Source organism: Astatotilapia calliptera, chromosome 22, assembly GCF_964374335.1.
Source record: "Astatotilapia calliptera chromosome 22, fAstCal68.1, whole genome shotgun sequence".
Lineage (NCBI taxonomy): Eukaryota > Metazoa > Chordata > Actinopteri > Cichliformes > Cichlidae > Astatotilapia > Astatotilapia calliptera.
The window spans coordinates 5,737,791-5,755,031 of NC_137442.1; the positions used below are offsets into that span (position 1 = coordinate 5,737,791).

The 17,241-nt window shown below is 41.9% G+C and overlaps 1 protein-coding gene across 5 annotated transcripts in view; it reads left to right on the top strand.

Annotated features, from left to right (window-relative positions):
• rxrba (retinoid x receptor, beta a) overlaps nucleotides 1-11,713 on the top strand; it is a 28,218-nt gene extending 16,505 nt beyond the window's left edge. For 4 of the 5 annotated variants that reach the window (XM_026157117.2, XM_026157116.2, XM_026157119.2 and 1 more), the window contains one exon: nucleotides 16-1,101. In XM_026157117.2, the coding sequence (XP_026012902.1) occupies nucleotides 16-163 (148 nt within the window). In that variant the 3' untranslated portion in view covers nucleotides 164-1,101. Of the gene's footprint in view, nucleotides 1-15; nucleotides 1,102-11,576 lie in introns of those variants that run through there. The other variant, XM_080296342.1, reaches the window with a different exon arrangement.
• Nucleotides 11,714-17,241: the final 5,528 nt, after the last annotated feature.

Consider the following 17,241-nt stretch of genomic DNA (forward strand, 5'->3'; position numbering starts at 1 on the left):
CCTTCTGTTATACAGGTTTGCAAAGCTCCTCCTCCGGCTCCCGGCACTGCGCTCCATCGGTCTGAAGTGCCTGGAGCACTTGTTCTTCTTTAAACTGATTGGTGATACGCCCATTGACACCTTCCTGATGGAGATGCTAGAGGCGCCTCACCAGCTCACCTAGAGGAGGAGCCAGCTTTGTTCCGGTCAGGATCCAGTGCACACCAGGATTACCAACACGACCCCTCTGTGTTGGGTCATTGGCTCTTCTTGTTCTTCCTCACTTAACTGCAGCACCTGCTGGTGGACACACAAGAACACACATTCACCCTGGCTAATTGTCTACACACACACACGCATGCAGATTGCAACCATGGATTGACCTATGATGTAACTAATACACAGATAATATGGCTGTGAAAATAAGTTTCCTAATACTGAGACACACAGATTTTCACTTGTTTTCCCATATCCAGTTTTCCTCCATAGGGGTTATGACTCAAGGAATACACGCCCTTTTTATCTTATATATACAGTAAATGTCTTAATTTTAAGTTAGCCTTCCGTTTTCCCATCTTCAACTCGCAGTGGGTTTTTGCTTCTGTGTAACTGGTGTACCTCCCCCGTTTTTACTTGGGTTACTGCCAGTTGCACCTCTGCATATTATATCCATCACTAGCCGGTTAGTTATTCATGTTTGATTTTAGCTTGAAATCAGGTGCATAGCATTTCAATCAACTGTCCATCATCAAAAGTTTTTTTTTTTTTTGTCAGGAGGTGCCCTGTAATGGACAGGCAGAAACACCCTCCCAACAAGCTCATCCAATCTTATAAAAATTGAAATGTTTAATGCTTTTTATTCATGCTGAAACTTGTTTAAGTTTCTATTTTGAAGTACTGTACTCATGAAATGAGAGCTTTTTCCAAGGCTTTGAAATCCAGGAAAAAGGGGGCTGGGAGGACTCTGAACAGCCAAACATGGTCCTTCCCGCCCTGGTGCGCACAGCGGGCTTTGTAAGAAGAATGACTTGAATTTCTTTTCTTTTTAAGTTTTATTTTATCCTTTTCTCTACTTTGGCAGATGGTTTAAACAGCTTGAGGCTCACAGGAAGTACAGCTTCATGCAAAAAAAAAAAAAAAAGAGTATTCATTTAACTTCCCATTCATTTAACGGCTCCTCTTGCTGGTGGTCATTTATATGCACTTTTGTGAATTGTAGCTGTGTAAATGTTTCTGTTTCCTAGAAATGACCATCTCAGACATCTAAGATGAACTTGAAGGTACTAAGTGTAGGATTTTCTTATTGTTGTGTTATTTTCAAATCCCATGTGGTGATTTGTTATAAAAATTCGGTCACGTCCTGAACAAATAATAATCAGATTGGATGTTGGATTGGATGCTAACCTCAAATATACTGACTATATTACCGTTACTGTCTTGACACGCAGCACAGCTGAACATCTCCATTTGTTATGGGTTTTTTGTTTTGTTTTTTTTAAATATTTTTTTAATCGATTGTTGAACACAAAAGAGGAAGATGATTTGAATTTCTCCCTGAGCAGTTCTGCATGTAACTGAACGGTCTGTCTAAACTGAGTGCGTTGCAGTTCAGGGAGACTCTTCAGAAAATTAACCCAGCAGTTATTGTAGTTTGAGAGGCATGCTGTGCTGCACCCATACTCTCTGTTAAAGCAGGGTTTGTGCAATACAAAAAGCAGCAGCTGAGATTTGCATAATTTGTCCGTTGGCATAATTTTGCAGCCCACAGCTCGTTATAGATCTCATGTTGAGGATGGAGATCGGTGAAGATGCCCCCATGTTTACAAAGATCCTCGTGTATGTCATGTTTCTCCTGGAATTAACTTGTGATTATATATAATGGAAATCCTACACCTACTACCTACTCTTTCAAAACTTTATTCACTGTGTATGGGCTCGGTGCTTGCAACCTTTTGTACAGTAGATGTAAATAATAGAAAAAATGGAGTCATGTGAAAACAAAGGCCTGTTCACACTTGAGAACGTCAGAGATGTGGCTCCACCAAACAAATTATAAAGCTCTATTTTTAGCTGTTGAATCAACATTGGACTGGATTCCCATGTGACAACCATTAAACCTTCACCATTGAACCTTTTGGAGCCCAGGGCCAAACCACACCTCAATGCTGCTTTTGCACCAACTTCTGCCAATGTTTCCTGTAGTTCTTGGTAATTGGTTGGCTGGATTTTGTTGACAATGGCACTTGACATTTACTGTGATTGAAATTTGTGAGCAACTGAATCTGAGAATTACAGTGAAAAGTCAAATGCAGCTACCACACGATCAGGAGATATTAAAACTATGAATTAAACCGTCTACACGTGCTCAAAGGCGAGCAATACTGGGGTACACATAAAGATTTTCTGCCATTTTTGTTAGTATTTAAAAGAGTGTTGACATTCTGAAGTATGTTTAGCCTTCTTTTTAGTCACCACATTGAATAGAAATTAGATACACATTTTGCAGTATCATTCTACAGGGAAGAGGCACAAGTGTCCTCTACCAGGTGCTAAATAACGAATACGGTCTTTTCATTTAAGACTTGCACATTTACATCAATGCAATTACAGTATGCAAGTACACAGACAAATCAGACAGCCGTTCTCCACTCTAGCTTAAAACTGAATCTCCCACTTGAAGTTTTCTTTTTCATTTTTTTTTTTTATGACCCCGGCCTTTATTTTAGTCTCCTTACTTTGGAAAATGAATACCAGCAAAGTGCTTGTACTTGTTGGCTGTGGCTGATAAGGCTCTGTGCTCTACCAGTCACAGCCAGAGTTAGTTTGTTTTGTAATTGTAGGAAGCAGTTTGCCTGGTGGAAGCAGTGGAAGTAGCTGTTGAATTTTGGGGTCTGCCAGCTACCAGAATGAGCAAAGAGCTTCCCGCCCTGCAAATAGTCCAAATACTACTTCTCAGAGAGGATCCGCGGCCTCCCCCATGTGATGTGGACATAGAGGCTGGCAGTTGACCTGTAAAACAGGTGTTGTGTTTAACATATAAGTTGGTCTAACCTTAGAGTTTGGTTTTGTTTCACTTCTTCTTTTTCCTTGCATACAAACGATCAACTCAACAAAGTAGTCTCCAGATGTCCATTAATTTCCTACATGCAGAGAAAGCTCATTCTCTTATGCACCATTGCTGACTCGTGTTATGTATTAGCAAGCAAAGCGGGATGGTGATAAGCTCATGATTTAGGTGAGATGCACGAGCATCTACCAGCATTCTTGTACTGTATAAGCTGTAGTATGGTCTCAGTGCTTTAGTGACTTGAGGTGGTTCAGATGAAATAATAGAGACTTGAGTGATTCTGCAGCCATTGAGCTTTGAAATCTGTGGTCTGGACACAGGTTTGGTTATCCTGAGACAGTTGGGCTGTGGATTAGGTTTTACCTTAAACAAGCTTTTTTTTCCCTCAGTGTGCCGCTCAGAGAGTATGCTGACTTCAGGATGTGTGATGGTGTGAATAATCTCCTCTTCTGGTTGGTTGATATCCTTGAAACTTTCTCTGCAGGATTTTAGCTTTGGAGCTTCCTCTGTTGAATGTTTAAGCCTGCTGCTACTGCACTGTGTTTATACCTTGGGATGGGAATCATTATACAGCCAGTCACAGTGCTGCAGGGTTCACTAGCTGACATTAAGTACTAGACACACATGCAGAGTTGACTGAACGGACGCCGATTTCTGTTGGTGATTCTTCAAAAGTCAAAATATGCAACTTGTATACTCATTGTGGTTCAACTTGTCATGCAATATATCTGTTGTGTTTCTGGCATTAGTTCATTTTAGCTTAGTCTGTTACATAACTTAATATTAATTGGCAGTAAAATCATTTAGGTATTCCCATCCCTCCATATAACAGCAATGTATTTAAGTTGTGCTATGCTATTTTTTACTTTACTTTTTGCAATGAGCTTAGCATTTAGAAGACAATAAACAGAAACAGTAAAACGGCGATACAGTCGTTGCAGGTTTTACGTGCTAAGACGTTTCAAGCTTTCAGGCTGTCTTGGCAAAAGCTGGTGGTTGGGTGTTTTTGTTTTTCAGCTTTTGTTTTAAGGTATGTGTGTAAGGTTTTATGCACATGTGTATGGAATCCTCTGCAGCTGCGCCTTTTGACTGGCAGAAACTGTAGCTTTGGCTGTGACTTGCTGAGCGCTGTTAAATAAATTAGTTGCGTGAAATAATAAAATGGTGCAGGAAAGGGAGCCAGGCTGGAGGGGTGATGAACTCGCTCATTGGCCCGATCCCTGTCAGTACAGCCCAGCCTCCTTCCTTCCTGTACTGCCCCATCTCCACTGCCTTTTTTTTTTTAACTTAACATTCAGTCACCCACGTGGGCTGAAAATTGTTGGGCTTTCCATCTGAATGGACTCGGACCGTTTGAAAAGGATGTGAAGCTTATCGTGGGACAAAGTGTTGGAGAGCTATGGCGAAGGGATCCCGTGGTGTGTTGTCCTCTTTGCTTACTTTACTTGACGGCAGAGCTGCGGCGATCTGTGGTCTCCACCGAGGGGCCTCGGGATTGCGCCGCACCGCCAAAAATGTTTGTCGTTGCAACCTTGTGCACTCAAGGCAGACGCATGCTGTGACCTTTTGACTGTGTAGCAGTATTGTTGTCGCCATCTTTGTTACATTTTGAAATGACTCGCTTTTGAGAATAAAGACGTTGATTATAAATATGCTTTTTCCCCCCTGCGGGCTGTGACTGAAGATTTGATCACCGTGTCTGATTGGACGTTTTAACCCAGGCGCCAAGGCCCCTCCTGTTTGATCAGTGAGTGCTAAAGAGTGTGCTGTGCAGCCTCAAAACCGCCACCACCTTCACTGGTTTATTTATCACTGCCAAGCTGTTTGCAGCCATTTTTAAATGCAGGGCCACTCAGTCCCCAGCGCTTGTCTGTCATGTCATATGTTGTGATGCCCACCTCGGCCTGTCTGTGATGCTTACTAACGGGGGCCCTAATAAGAGTTGAATGATAGCACGTGTGGAGAGGGGACGTGCTGGTCACAGGAGAGAGTGGATCAGTGTTGTGGACCCTTCTGGGTGCTCAAGCTGTGCATTGGTGCTTAATAGCCTGAAAAGATCTGCTTTGGTTTATAAAGGAGAGGGGAATGCATCGATGAGTGAAATTAGGATAAGGAACGATTTAAGAGGGCTAGCCTAGCCTAGTCCTCCACCTGCTCTTAAGCTGGGTTTGGTTTGGTATTTTTGCTGCTGGGTGTTACCTGTCTGGCTAAAAGTGGACGTTTGAAAAGCTTTTCAGAGTCTGTTTTAGATTATGAGGGAGAAAATAGGGTTCTAACTTTAGAGAAAACAGTGCATAGCCCACTAAAATGCATAGGTGTGGTGAGCAGGATCTGGTTGCATTAACTTGATAGGAAGGATCAGCTGAACTGGATTTCTCCACTGAAGGAGAAGGTGGTTGTGTTGGAGGAACCGCGAAGAGTAGGTCAGAGAGCCGAGGAGGGAGGAGAAGAAGGGCAGGGACTTAAAGAACCCAGATCAGGTGTTCGGTTGTTGATCAAGAAGAAAAGCAGGAAAACTATTTTCCAGTAGATCTAGAATCTTCCTTAATTGTTTACTCTTCACTTTAAAAACTTCACACACAGTTTCTTTGTCTCGTTTCTTGTATCAGTCTTTTCAATCTATGCTATTCATCTTTTGTTTATTACAAAGTATTAAACAAATACGAGAAGTGTAAAATCAGAATGGAAGAATCTGTCACTCGTTATTAATTTCTCTCTTTCTCTTGTGTCTGTTCGTTGTCCTGTTTGTATCTTACTCCATCGTACATGTGGAGCTGATTGACTATTGTGTGCTTTGGGGACTGAAAGAAGAAAAAAAAAAATGAAACTTTTTTTTTTCAGTCATTAATTCTGAATCTCGTTTCTGTTTGTTGTATCATGAGTAAAGGTTTTAATACTGTACGAGTATAGTGTTTGTCTTTTTTTTTTAAGTCTATAAGATGATAAAAGTTACCAGAGTGCACTCAGTTTCTTTTAAAACACCGACTGACCACAGATGTAAGGGAACGTGCCGCCTCCGCTCCGACTGCCTCGGGAAACGATATCCTCCTCAGTCCAGCAGGACCCCAGGGCCCCGAGTGACCACTGGCACCGCACTCCCATCTTTCCACCTCTAGAGGGAGCACTGACCTTTTTGTCCTGTCCAATTTTCTGCCACCGTGGTAAAATTGCTTTGCATTTCTTTCCCGGCCTACTTTGCACACCTTGACCAATAAGGTTGCAGCAGACCTAAGATCAGAGCATGCTTTGCTGATAGGTTTCACCCGACACTGGTGGCTCTGTTCTCTCTGCTGCATATTTAAATGTTAAGAAAAATGTGGGTGTGAGTTTGTCTCTTAGAGATGTAGCCAGGGGAATGCTCTTTCACTTTTGTGCCACCTCCTATTTTCTGTCTCCTCCCTCGTCTGACAGTCCATCAAAAAAATCTCCTTTTCCTCCTGACTAAGAGAAGCTTTAGCTCACTATGCAGAACCATCAGGATTTGTTTTAGGTCATGGTCACAACAACTTTAATCCTGAATATGTTTATAATCAACAGAAGTTTGCAGGGAGTCAGATAAATCAACTATTTTAGACCACCTGTTTTTTATAAGCCTGTTCAGAAACGCTAGTTATTCATGGGCACTTTTCATACCTGTAACTACTCTCCCTCTGAGGGATCTGTAACATGGGAAACCACACATTACCATAGAAGCATAACAATAATACTGTAGCTGCTTCTGTGTTTTTCAATCTGGTTTATGCCAAAGATTACAGATTAGACTGGAGGTTTTTAAAAGCCGAAATATATGGGTCAGATTTTCAGAGTTTGTAACACTTTCCATCACTTCAGAGCAGAGAGGTGGTGAATAAGCTTCAAATCACTAGCTGGTCATGGTTATCCTGACTTGGATAAGTAAACTAAAACAGATTAGAAGGATGCCGAGCGTCACTTTGAATGCTACAGATGTTTGAGCCAAGTGTGCCACTCTGAGCGGCTCCTGAAGTACCACCTGCTGCCAGCAGAGGGCGCAGGCACAATAAGGTGTCTGTTCTGGGAGCTCAGTACAGCCAAGTCAGCAGCCTCTATTTAGAGAAGACCCTATAACCTCTCATCTTGGAGTGGTAGACAGTCAGTTTCCCAGTTTGATCCAGGAATATATTTGTCAAATGATGTTTATTTAGATTCCAAAAAAAGGTTTCCACCTGGTTAGAGTCACTATTTTCCTGTAAAGTTGTATTTTGACACTAAACACAGCATTTTGAAACTTCTGAAACATCACTTTTAGTGAATTAAAATAACAGCATTTAATTATAGCTGACCTTTAGCGTTGCGGTCTGTTTAAGTGTTTTGCAGCTATGCTGTTGCCTGGGCCTTTAACCTTTTCTAAGGCTCATTAGCATCTTCAGAGTTTGCTTTACTTCCTGCCTCACGTTTCCTTCCTCATCACAGTTTTGCCTCTGTTGTCTTGCTTTTCGTCCACTCTCTAATATTGACTGCCTGCATTTTGTCTCACTCTCTTTCCTGCTCTGTCCCCAATCTCCTCCTGGCTCTCCCGCCCTCTCACCCCTCCCCTCTCCTGTCTTCTATTTGAGGCTGAGGGCTGTAGAAAGACACCTTTATGCCAGGGGTCAGATTCCTCCTAATTCCTGCTTAGCGAATGTCGATTTTTCACCGGGTAAATGTTTTTTCCCTGTGCTGAATAAACATGATGTGTTTGAAGTCACTTTTTGTGGATCCCGTGTGGTAGAATACCCCACACATCGTCCACACACACACACACACACACACACACACACACACACACACCTGAGGAGGACAGAGCTTTATTGAGCCTGTGTACTCTTTGGAGAGGCAAATATTACGCAGGAGGAGTACATGTCAGTTGTGTTTTCTGCTCACTGTTATTTTCTGTTCGGCCTACACAGTAAAATAAACACTATAATCCCCTTTGAGCTTTTTTACATGGTTTTTGTTGTTTTCTTAAAATCCATCTTAAACTCTGTGTATTTTATGCTAAAGCTCCGTTTACTGCAGATTTGTTAAGCATTACTAATACTGGTGACTGCAGGGACAAATAATTAGTAGTTTTTGGGGGTTTGCACCAGCATACACACAAAAGCAATGACCCTGTTCTTCCTACACCACAGAACACAAGTAGGAAAAGATCATTTAAAGACATCATCTCTCTATTTATAAGACAAAGTACAAACACTAGTAAACTAGAAGTGGATGAACTACTTTAGAAGCCAGTTAAAGTAAACATGTATTAGTGGGAAAGACTGTATATAGAAATAACATCACCACTGTGACGTCCATTGTTTGATTGACTCCACGTCTTGAAGCCCCAGAATCATATTCACTCATGAAAACAGAAAAACACACGTGTCAGATAATCGCACGACAGAGACCTCAAAAAGCTCCAAGAGGCAAATCAAACCAGAAAGTTCCAGTTAACTCTGAGGTGAAGCTTTGCAGAGGAAACAAAACGGTATACGAGACGATCACCTAAAGATTTCTGAAGCTTTAGGCGTTTACGCCATCAAGATTTTGCGTGCAAAAACTTGGATGTGACGAGATGTGGCAGCTTTGACTGTCAAACCGTGTCCTCATTAGGTGTGTAGTTTCATACGCAAGACAGTCTGTCATCTGGAAACATGGTGCGACCGCAATTTGAAAAATATACTTAATTTTTAATTCATTATGACCCAGAATTAGTGAGAGAGCCCATAAATGGGAGGGAGAGCGGGTAGTGTACTAATCATAACGTCGATGGTTTGAAACCCTGGCTCCCCTACTCATGGTAACCTTGGGCAAGATGCTGAGCCCCAAGTTGCCCCTGATGCCTTCATCGGGCAGAAGACATCTCTTAAAACAGAAATGGCTTCATTTTTCAAACCTGGAAATGCATCTGTATACATACAGGTGTCAAGGAGAAGGAAATGTATTTACAGGGACTTAAACCTTCCACCTTTACTTGGATGTTAACAGGTTATTTTCCCTGTTAAAGTTCATTTTAACAGAAAAGTCTGTAACTGTAGTTACTGTTGGAGCCAACCTCGTGTGGCCTTTAGGATGAAGTTTTTAATATGTGCGTGATTGACAGCACATAAAAGAATGAACATGATTAGACGTGGGTAGTGGCATCTAATGTATTTTGCGGATTTTACTGTGTCCTCTTGTTTATTCACCAACTGTGAATGAACAAACAGAGGATGAATGTGTATGGATCTGCAAAGGAGTCTGGGAGAACGAGTGCTGAGTGTTTATTATCCTCACATATGAAGCTGTTACAAAACTGGTGGTCCTCGCACAGATCCTGCAGCACCACCTCCCTGCTGACAGAAGGGAAACCGGGTGGTGTGGATCATCGGGGTCCATTATGGTGCTGTAGAGGGCGGTCACATTTGGTAAGCTACCTACTCTGAAAAAGTAAAATAAATGAAAACAAAAACATTTATCTTGCTAAACCATCTGCTGAATATAGTCGTCACAGTTTATTGTGATTAAATTAAACTTTTCTGTTAGGGGGCACCGGGTGGTACATGTTAGATTCTTGGAAACACTATTTCTGTCTCGTTTCAAGCTTAAAGTCACGTTTCTGTCTTTTTTATGTTGTGTCTGTACAGTTCAGACTTTTGGGACGGGGAGAAACGTTGGAATGAGTGACAACATTTATAAAAGCCAAATTACTGGTCAGCCACTGTCCCCATGTTCTTTCAGGCGTAATGATATGCTAGGTTTTGGGCATACACAGACCAGCTCTGAGCCAGCGTGCACTTAGATGCCTGAGAGCGCCTCCTGAGCAGAGCTAAATCTGGGTGAAACTGAGAACGGGTCCCACACAAAGTATATAATTCTACATTTGAGGATAGTTGGTTTTGCTTTCAAATCAAAGGAACATGGCAGATAAATATATGTCAGGCTGAGAGGAAGACATCGTGGTGGTGCCAACTGGGTACGTAATCAAGAAATGTGCCCCAAACGTTTTAAACAGCTACGTTTTACGTGCAATTTGTGGTGTATTCTCCATTTTACAGTAAAGGTAAAAAACCTAAACCAGGAGAGAAAATCAAATCTAATCCTTTAAGCGTAGTGACTGCCTGTTTTTTCCATCTCAGTTCAAGTAACTGGTTCTACTGGTTTTTGTGTCACTTTCCAAAATAATCTGTCTTATAAAAATCATTCAGCCTTAAATTTTTATATTAAGACATCTAAACACCAAAAAAGTGGGAAAATATAAAATTTCAATAACACAAGATTTTCTTCCTACCTTTTTTTACATTTCTAGAAGTGCGACATGATTGGTCAGTGAAGGCAAACAAATGCAAGCAATGTTCATATTACCAAAGTATGGATCAGCTGTAGTAAATCTATTAAAGTCATGGACAAACTCCATCATCTTATTGATTTCAGTTAGAAATTGATCATTTTTTTTCTAAAATATTAAAATTTAATAATAAAAATAATCTGTAGAGCTGCACGTTTCAACCCACCAATCGAGGAGGACCCTCGATTGATGGGTTCCAGTGTGCATGGAAGATTTGAAGCATTTCTAATGGAAATAACATCACGAAGCTCCGCCTCTTAATTTCACTGTAATGATGAGAGAGTGGGAAGTCTGTGTGTGGGAAGATTAACGAGCTCCTGACTGTTTGCCTGAACGTGAGAGGGGCGCGATGTGTCAGCGAGGGGGAACCAGTAGATGGAAGGAGGGAAATGTGGATTGGAAGACAGAAGAAGGAAGAGGGAGGGTCGTTTTTCATTTATGCTGCATCCTCGGCTGTTTTGCTCGTACAGTAATGACCCGGATGGGACTGAGCTGCAGGCAAAGATGAAAAGCTCTTTGATGAACAGACAGACCGGAATGAGCTCAGATTGTTTTCATTGCAGGTTTTCCCTGACCTCATTAACTGTGTCTGTGCACCAATACTGTGCATCTGTATGCTCGGCCTCATGTTTTGGAAGTTAGTAATTTGTTTTCCTCTTTTTGATCTTTTGTCTGTAGGACAGCCAAGTCTCACCAACACACAGGGGTGGGAATCATAGTGTAATAGTTACAGTACTGTAACTGTGGGTTCATAATACATAACAACAGTACTGTGGTGCAGTGATGCTGCTATTATCAGTTTGTAAGCTTTCTGATTTACCTCTCACCTCTGTCCTCTATTTTCTCCCATCTAAGTTTGTCCTCAACACAAGTAGGATTAAATTAACTGACTGTTGCAATAAAAACATTTATTGTTGAAGTCAGTGTATCGATAATTGTATCACAAGAGGAAGTAATATGATAAATCACACTATGTAGGTTTTCTACCACCTTAGGTTCTCACTGTGTTCTCGTCTTCCGCCTCACTTGTTACACTTTGATCTGTTTTAATCTGCCGTTTTGTTGTCGTCTGTCCTCGATCTTATCTGCCTTCCTCGCTGCACCTCACCTTTGCTCTCGCCATCGTTCTCATATCCCAGATTTGTCTACTGTACCAGAGAGAAGGCCCTGGTCTCAGCAGCTTCCTGTCTCACAAAAGACCCTTCTGTTTCCCCCCTCTAGGTTTCCTCCTCTGCCTCCCCACCCACTCTTCAACACCCCTGTGGTACATTCCCCCCTCCTCGATGCATTCCTCGTTGACCTCGGCAGGCTGAGGAGTCCCTCTGTCAGTGAGCTCTGTGAGAGTGGGACTGAGCCTTCACTCGTCGGTGGAAGCAGCTGTTAAGTTCAGGTTAAGTAAATCTGCAGAGCGTGCCTTTAAAAGTGAGCCGAGTTATCTTTATTGTTGTTGCAACACAGGTTGTTGCAAACATGGGCCGATAGCACGATGATCACACTTACAATACTATAATATAATACTTAATTATCATATGCCAAACATGTCAAAATGAAAGTTAAATTATATGCAGGTGTGTCTGCTTTAAATCAAAGCTTAATGGAAATGTTTTATTTTTACTTGAACACACAAATGTTCAATTACATCGAAGCTTCGTGTCGAGATAACAACACGACCTGGTTGCTGTACTGACTTCACCTGGTTTACCGACGGGTGCATCTCAAGTCTGTTAGTTGTCTGTTCAATCCAGCATCAACTGCAATCTCCACAAACTGATTCTGTTTATTAATGTGTCAAATCCTGGTGAAACTGGCACTCGAAGCTTTCTGGGTTCCTCTTGTAGTCTAAGTCCTATTGACCACTCATGCTTAAATGTCTGTTCATTACATTCAGGTAAACAATTTATGTGGAGATTAAAAAAGGGATTATATTGGCCAGAACTGCACAAGATTAGCATCATCTACATACTGAGGATTGTAACAGAAATGGAAAATCTCGTCCCGGATGTCTGGAGGCCCCGAAAAATTAGCCTTTTTCCCCAGAGGCTAGCTGATGGTTTCCCACATTGTAGAAAAACAAATGAACTTTATCTTTCAATGTCTACTCAGAGTCTTTGATTGGATTCAGGAGACAGACACTCACTCTACTAAGATCAGGCTTAAAGATGAGGTGACCCTGAGCCCTCCTATAGCTATGCTTCACTAGGCCTTGGCTGCAGGGGCTTCCCATGATGCACTGAGGTTTTCATCTTCAATCTTTCATCTACAATTTAAATAATGACAGATGCACCAGTGAGAAACTTCTCTCTGCTGTCCTGCTAAGACTCAGCATGATGCTAATTTTCCAAACTAACTGTGCTTGGTTTATGTTGTTTTTATGTAATTGCTACCAAACCTGAAGCTAAATCCCTTAATATGCCAAATTATAACCAATATAACCAATCCCTTAATATAACCAAATTTTATTGTCTCCTCCATTTTTCACTCAGGGTGACTGTTTCTCTCATTTGCCATCTTGAAATTTTAACGCATTTCGTGGAGGAGTTGAGTTCAGCAGCTGGTGTGAAAGGAGCCTTTAAGCTCCGCGCTTCAGCTGCGGCTCCTCCATCGTTCTTTGAAATGCTCAGCTGGGTCAGGCACAGCAAAGTGTCGACCTAATGGCAAACTGACCTTCACCTCCACCTCGCAGAGTCCAGCTGACTAGTCAGGGGTTACAGCTGGGCTTCACTGCCCTCTGTCCCTTCAACCAACCAAATACTCCTAATGCCTCACATTCTTGGTGCTTCTCCTCTTTCATTCTTTACAATGAAGAAGACGAGCTTGTTTTCATCTTTAAAGTGCTCCCCTGTCTTTGTAGAGCCAGTCAGCAGCTCCGTCTTTCACAGGGAGCTGCAGCTTGTACTGCTGGAAGTGTAATACCTCACCAACCAGGTTCCTACACAGGTTTATTTGCACTGCTGTTAATTTTTATGATATTCATTCAGTCATTTTAGTTTTCTTTCTTTTTAGGGAGTTCTACATGGGTTTGACTTGGCTTTTAGAACATTTTTCAGGCAGCGCCGCCTCACCAAACCACCCCGAGTTCAACCCCAATCCCAAAGAAGTTGGAAAACTGTGAAAAATGTGAACGCAGAGTGCAATGATTTGGAAAATTCATAAACTGATACTTATTTACTCATTTTGAAATTTGGTGGCACCAATAAGTTTGGAGAAGTTTGTGTCTACCACTCTCATTTTAACAACAGTCTCTAAACATCTGGGAACAGAGGAGTCCAGCTGCAGGACTTCTGGGAAATGCATCCCATTCTTGTCTGAGAGAGGATTATAGCTGCTCAACAGTCCTGATCGGTCCTTCTCTTTAGTCTGGAGCAGGGGTCTCCAACTCCAGGCCTCAAGTGCCGGTGTCCTGCAGGTTTTAGATCACACCTCAATCACATGATTAGTTCATTACCAGGCCTCTGGAGAACTTCAAGACATGTTAAAGTCATTTAGCCATTTGAATCAGCTGTGTTGGATCAAGGACACATCTAAAACCTGCAGGACACCGGCCCTTGAGGCCTGGAGTTGGAGACCCCTGGTCTGGAGGATGCAGCGTCCACGTTTTTCAAAAAGAATTTGAAGTTTAAGTTTGTCTGACTGTAGAACAATTTTTCACTTTTCCTCAGTCATTTCTAAATAGGTTCTCTAAGCCTTTTGATGATATCATGTTCTAGAGATGATAAGTTATTCAAAGACTTCACTATTTCATTTTGAGGATAATTGTTCTGAAATTGTTCCACGATTTGTAGACAGATTTTTTTTTTGCCGGTTGATTAAATTTTTCCCCATTTTCACTTCTCAGAAACTCTGCCTATACGATGCTCTTTTTATACCCAGTTTGTGACCAAATTACGCAGCTGTTGGGATGCTGTGAGGAATGTAAATAAACACAACGATTTGTAAATATCATAAACCTGCATTTTCTCCATCTGTGTCTTAGTACCACTTACTTTTCCAGCCTTTTGTTGCTCCCATCCCAAATTCTGTGAGATGTAAAATTTAAATGAGAAAATATTTTTCTCACTTTGTTTCATTGATTTTATTTACATTTTTCCAGCATCTTGAGGTTTTTATTTTCAGTAGCAATTCCAACAATGTTTGAAGCAGAACATTTATAACTGTATAAACATGTTGAGGTGGATCGTTTCCTGTTGTTTCACATGTGAGAAGGAAAATAGTGGAAAATATTCCAACCTGATTACTCAGACATGTATGCAGTTAATATGTTGTTTTTAGCTTTAAAGTAAACATGGAAAAGGATTCTCCACTTTGTAAAATACTTCATGAACATTTAGCTCATTGTGGAAAAACAGGGAAACTTTACAACTACAGCATCTGCTGTCCTCAGTTACCAAAGGAGGTAAACATGGAGGTAAACCTGCATCTGTCCTAAACACCAAACTCAAAATAACCATAAAACGCTTACATTTTAACATTTAAAAGGTTTATCTTTTTTTTTATTTTTAAAGTTGCATTATGATTATATTTAAATCCAGCACAAAGCTCTAACTTTTCTCTGCAAACAGGTTTTACTTTAGTGGGAAAAAACACAGAAAATGCAGTTTGGGGCCTCTGAAAGTCTCCTGGAGAGGCACTACATATCCACCACCTTCATAAAATATGTAATTGTATTTGTGCTCGAACAGTATAACCATGACCACACCGCAGGATTATTTGTGTTTTCATGGGAACTAGCACTTTAGGACTGACTGAGGTCACCTTTGTGCTCTCATTCTGAGGGAAACTTCTCTAAACTTTACTGAAGGCTTCTGTCTGCCGGCTGCTGGGGTGACTTCATTTGTGGAAAACGTGCAGCTTTAGCGACACAAAAATGTTGCTGTGTCAAAGTCGCCGAGGTTCCACCCTGTGTTTTAGTCAGTAGGTCAGATGCATCTGCCCATCCTTGCAGCCACCCTCTCCCTCAGTTTTATTCTGGAATCTCGATGTGTAAATACCTTTTGATCCCTCCTCCCTCCCTCTCTTTCTCCCTCCCCTCACCCTTGTCCGCGCTTTCCCTCTTTATCAATGGCCCTCATTCATTGCCTCTCACCCTGTGCATGCCTGTGTGCCCCTCACCACCAGCTCTCCCTCTCTATTCATTGCTGTGACTTTCTTTCCTGCCTGTACCTTTCCACGGCCCTAACGTCCCCTCCCAGGCACTAGTTTCCTCAGCCTTCATGTGAGTCCTATCGCTCGCCACCATCTCTGGCTCTGTTTCATTTCAGGGATTTTGGTATTTAGATGCAAATCTAGATGTGGTTATTTGAGGCTTAGACAATATTCATTGGCATTTATGAGAGAAAAAATGAATCGCTGCTACTAATGTGCACGTTTTTCTGTGCCATTTCAGTGTTGGTTAGATGTGGATCTGTGGCCCCTGTGAAGCACAGTAAGGCTTGTAGTGGGCTGACTTTCAGCTCCTGACAATTTAATATTCCTTAGGTGAAACCGGCTGCTCAAATATATATATATAATTTTATGGCTCAGTATAGCATACCTTCTCTTTCTTGTTCATGCTATAGCCACAGTTCTTTCAGTTGCCTTTTATTAGCACAACTATTATGCACCACCTGGGCAAATTACCTTCTAACAGTGAATAATTGTGCTAAATTGACCAAATCCTGGAGTTCTCCTATTGCTATATTTAACGTCAAACACTAAAGAAGCTGCCTTCAAACTCCCAGAAAAGAATTGCTAAGTGTTGAAAGAAAGTAATGGAATAGAAATGCTTAGAAAGGCACACACACGCCTTTTGTATTTTTTATTTTCTTTACTGTTCAGTTTATCGAATATCATCAAAGGACTTGTGTACTTTATAAATATACAGTGTGCTCATATATAAACCGTCCCTCTGTGTTGCACACATATGTGCTCTGTTATACATCAGCTGGCACGCAAACACTCACCCCACAGAGAAAAACACACCCACTTGTGTGCACCCTCGCTGTACCTCCTTCTCCCTCGTCTGCCCCACCGTCACCCCTCGTTGTCCTCCCTCCTCCTCCCCTGCCTATTTCGAGGTATGCGGTTAGCTGGGTGTGTTTGGTGGCCAGATTCAAAATCACTGAGCCATTCTCCAAATAAATTTCCTCCTTTTTTTCCTTTTTACTGACCTGACTCAGCACACCTTCATACTGTTTTAGTAAGACGAGTGGAGTGTATTCAACACACACACACACACACACACACACACACACACACACACACACACACACACACACACACACACACACACACACTCACTCTTTGGAGCCACTGCTGGTACCGAGAGTATCAGTACACTCCCTTACTCTTTCCTCCCAGCGAGCCCCTGCTCTGATCTATTTCAGTGTGTTGTGGCCAACAGGGTGTGTGTGCATTTGCAGCCCTGCCCAGTAAAATACAGACTTTTCAAGGAAGTCAGCAATATAATATGGTCGCTTTATTGTAATTACAAGGTTCTCCTTTTGGAAATGGCAGAGTGGAGAGAGGGCGAGCTGCCCACAGCCACTTGCTGAGTCCATCTCCTGAGCTAATGCCATCTCTTGCTCTCCCTCTGCAGACTTCCCTGTCTTGGTTTCGTTTATCCTTGAAGTCTCCCTTGCTTGTCTTGACTCAGATGTTGCCACACCATGTGGCTTTATCAGCTGTATACCAGCATTACAGCCAGCAAAGACTTTTCTGCTGTCTGATTGGATGAATTGTGAGAAATCTGTTCAGTGGGTGGCCACATCTGATGGCGCGCACCCTCAGGGAAACCTTGTGGCCTCTGGGCTCTTAAAACCCTTAAATTTCTGTCTGGAAAATTAGAAGGCTTCATTAATCCCTGCTCAGCTGACATTGAAGCTTAATTGAGTAATTACAGGGTTTGCAC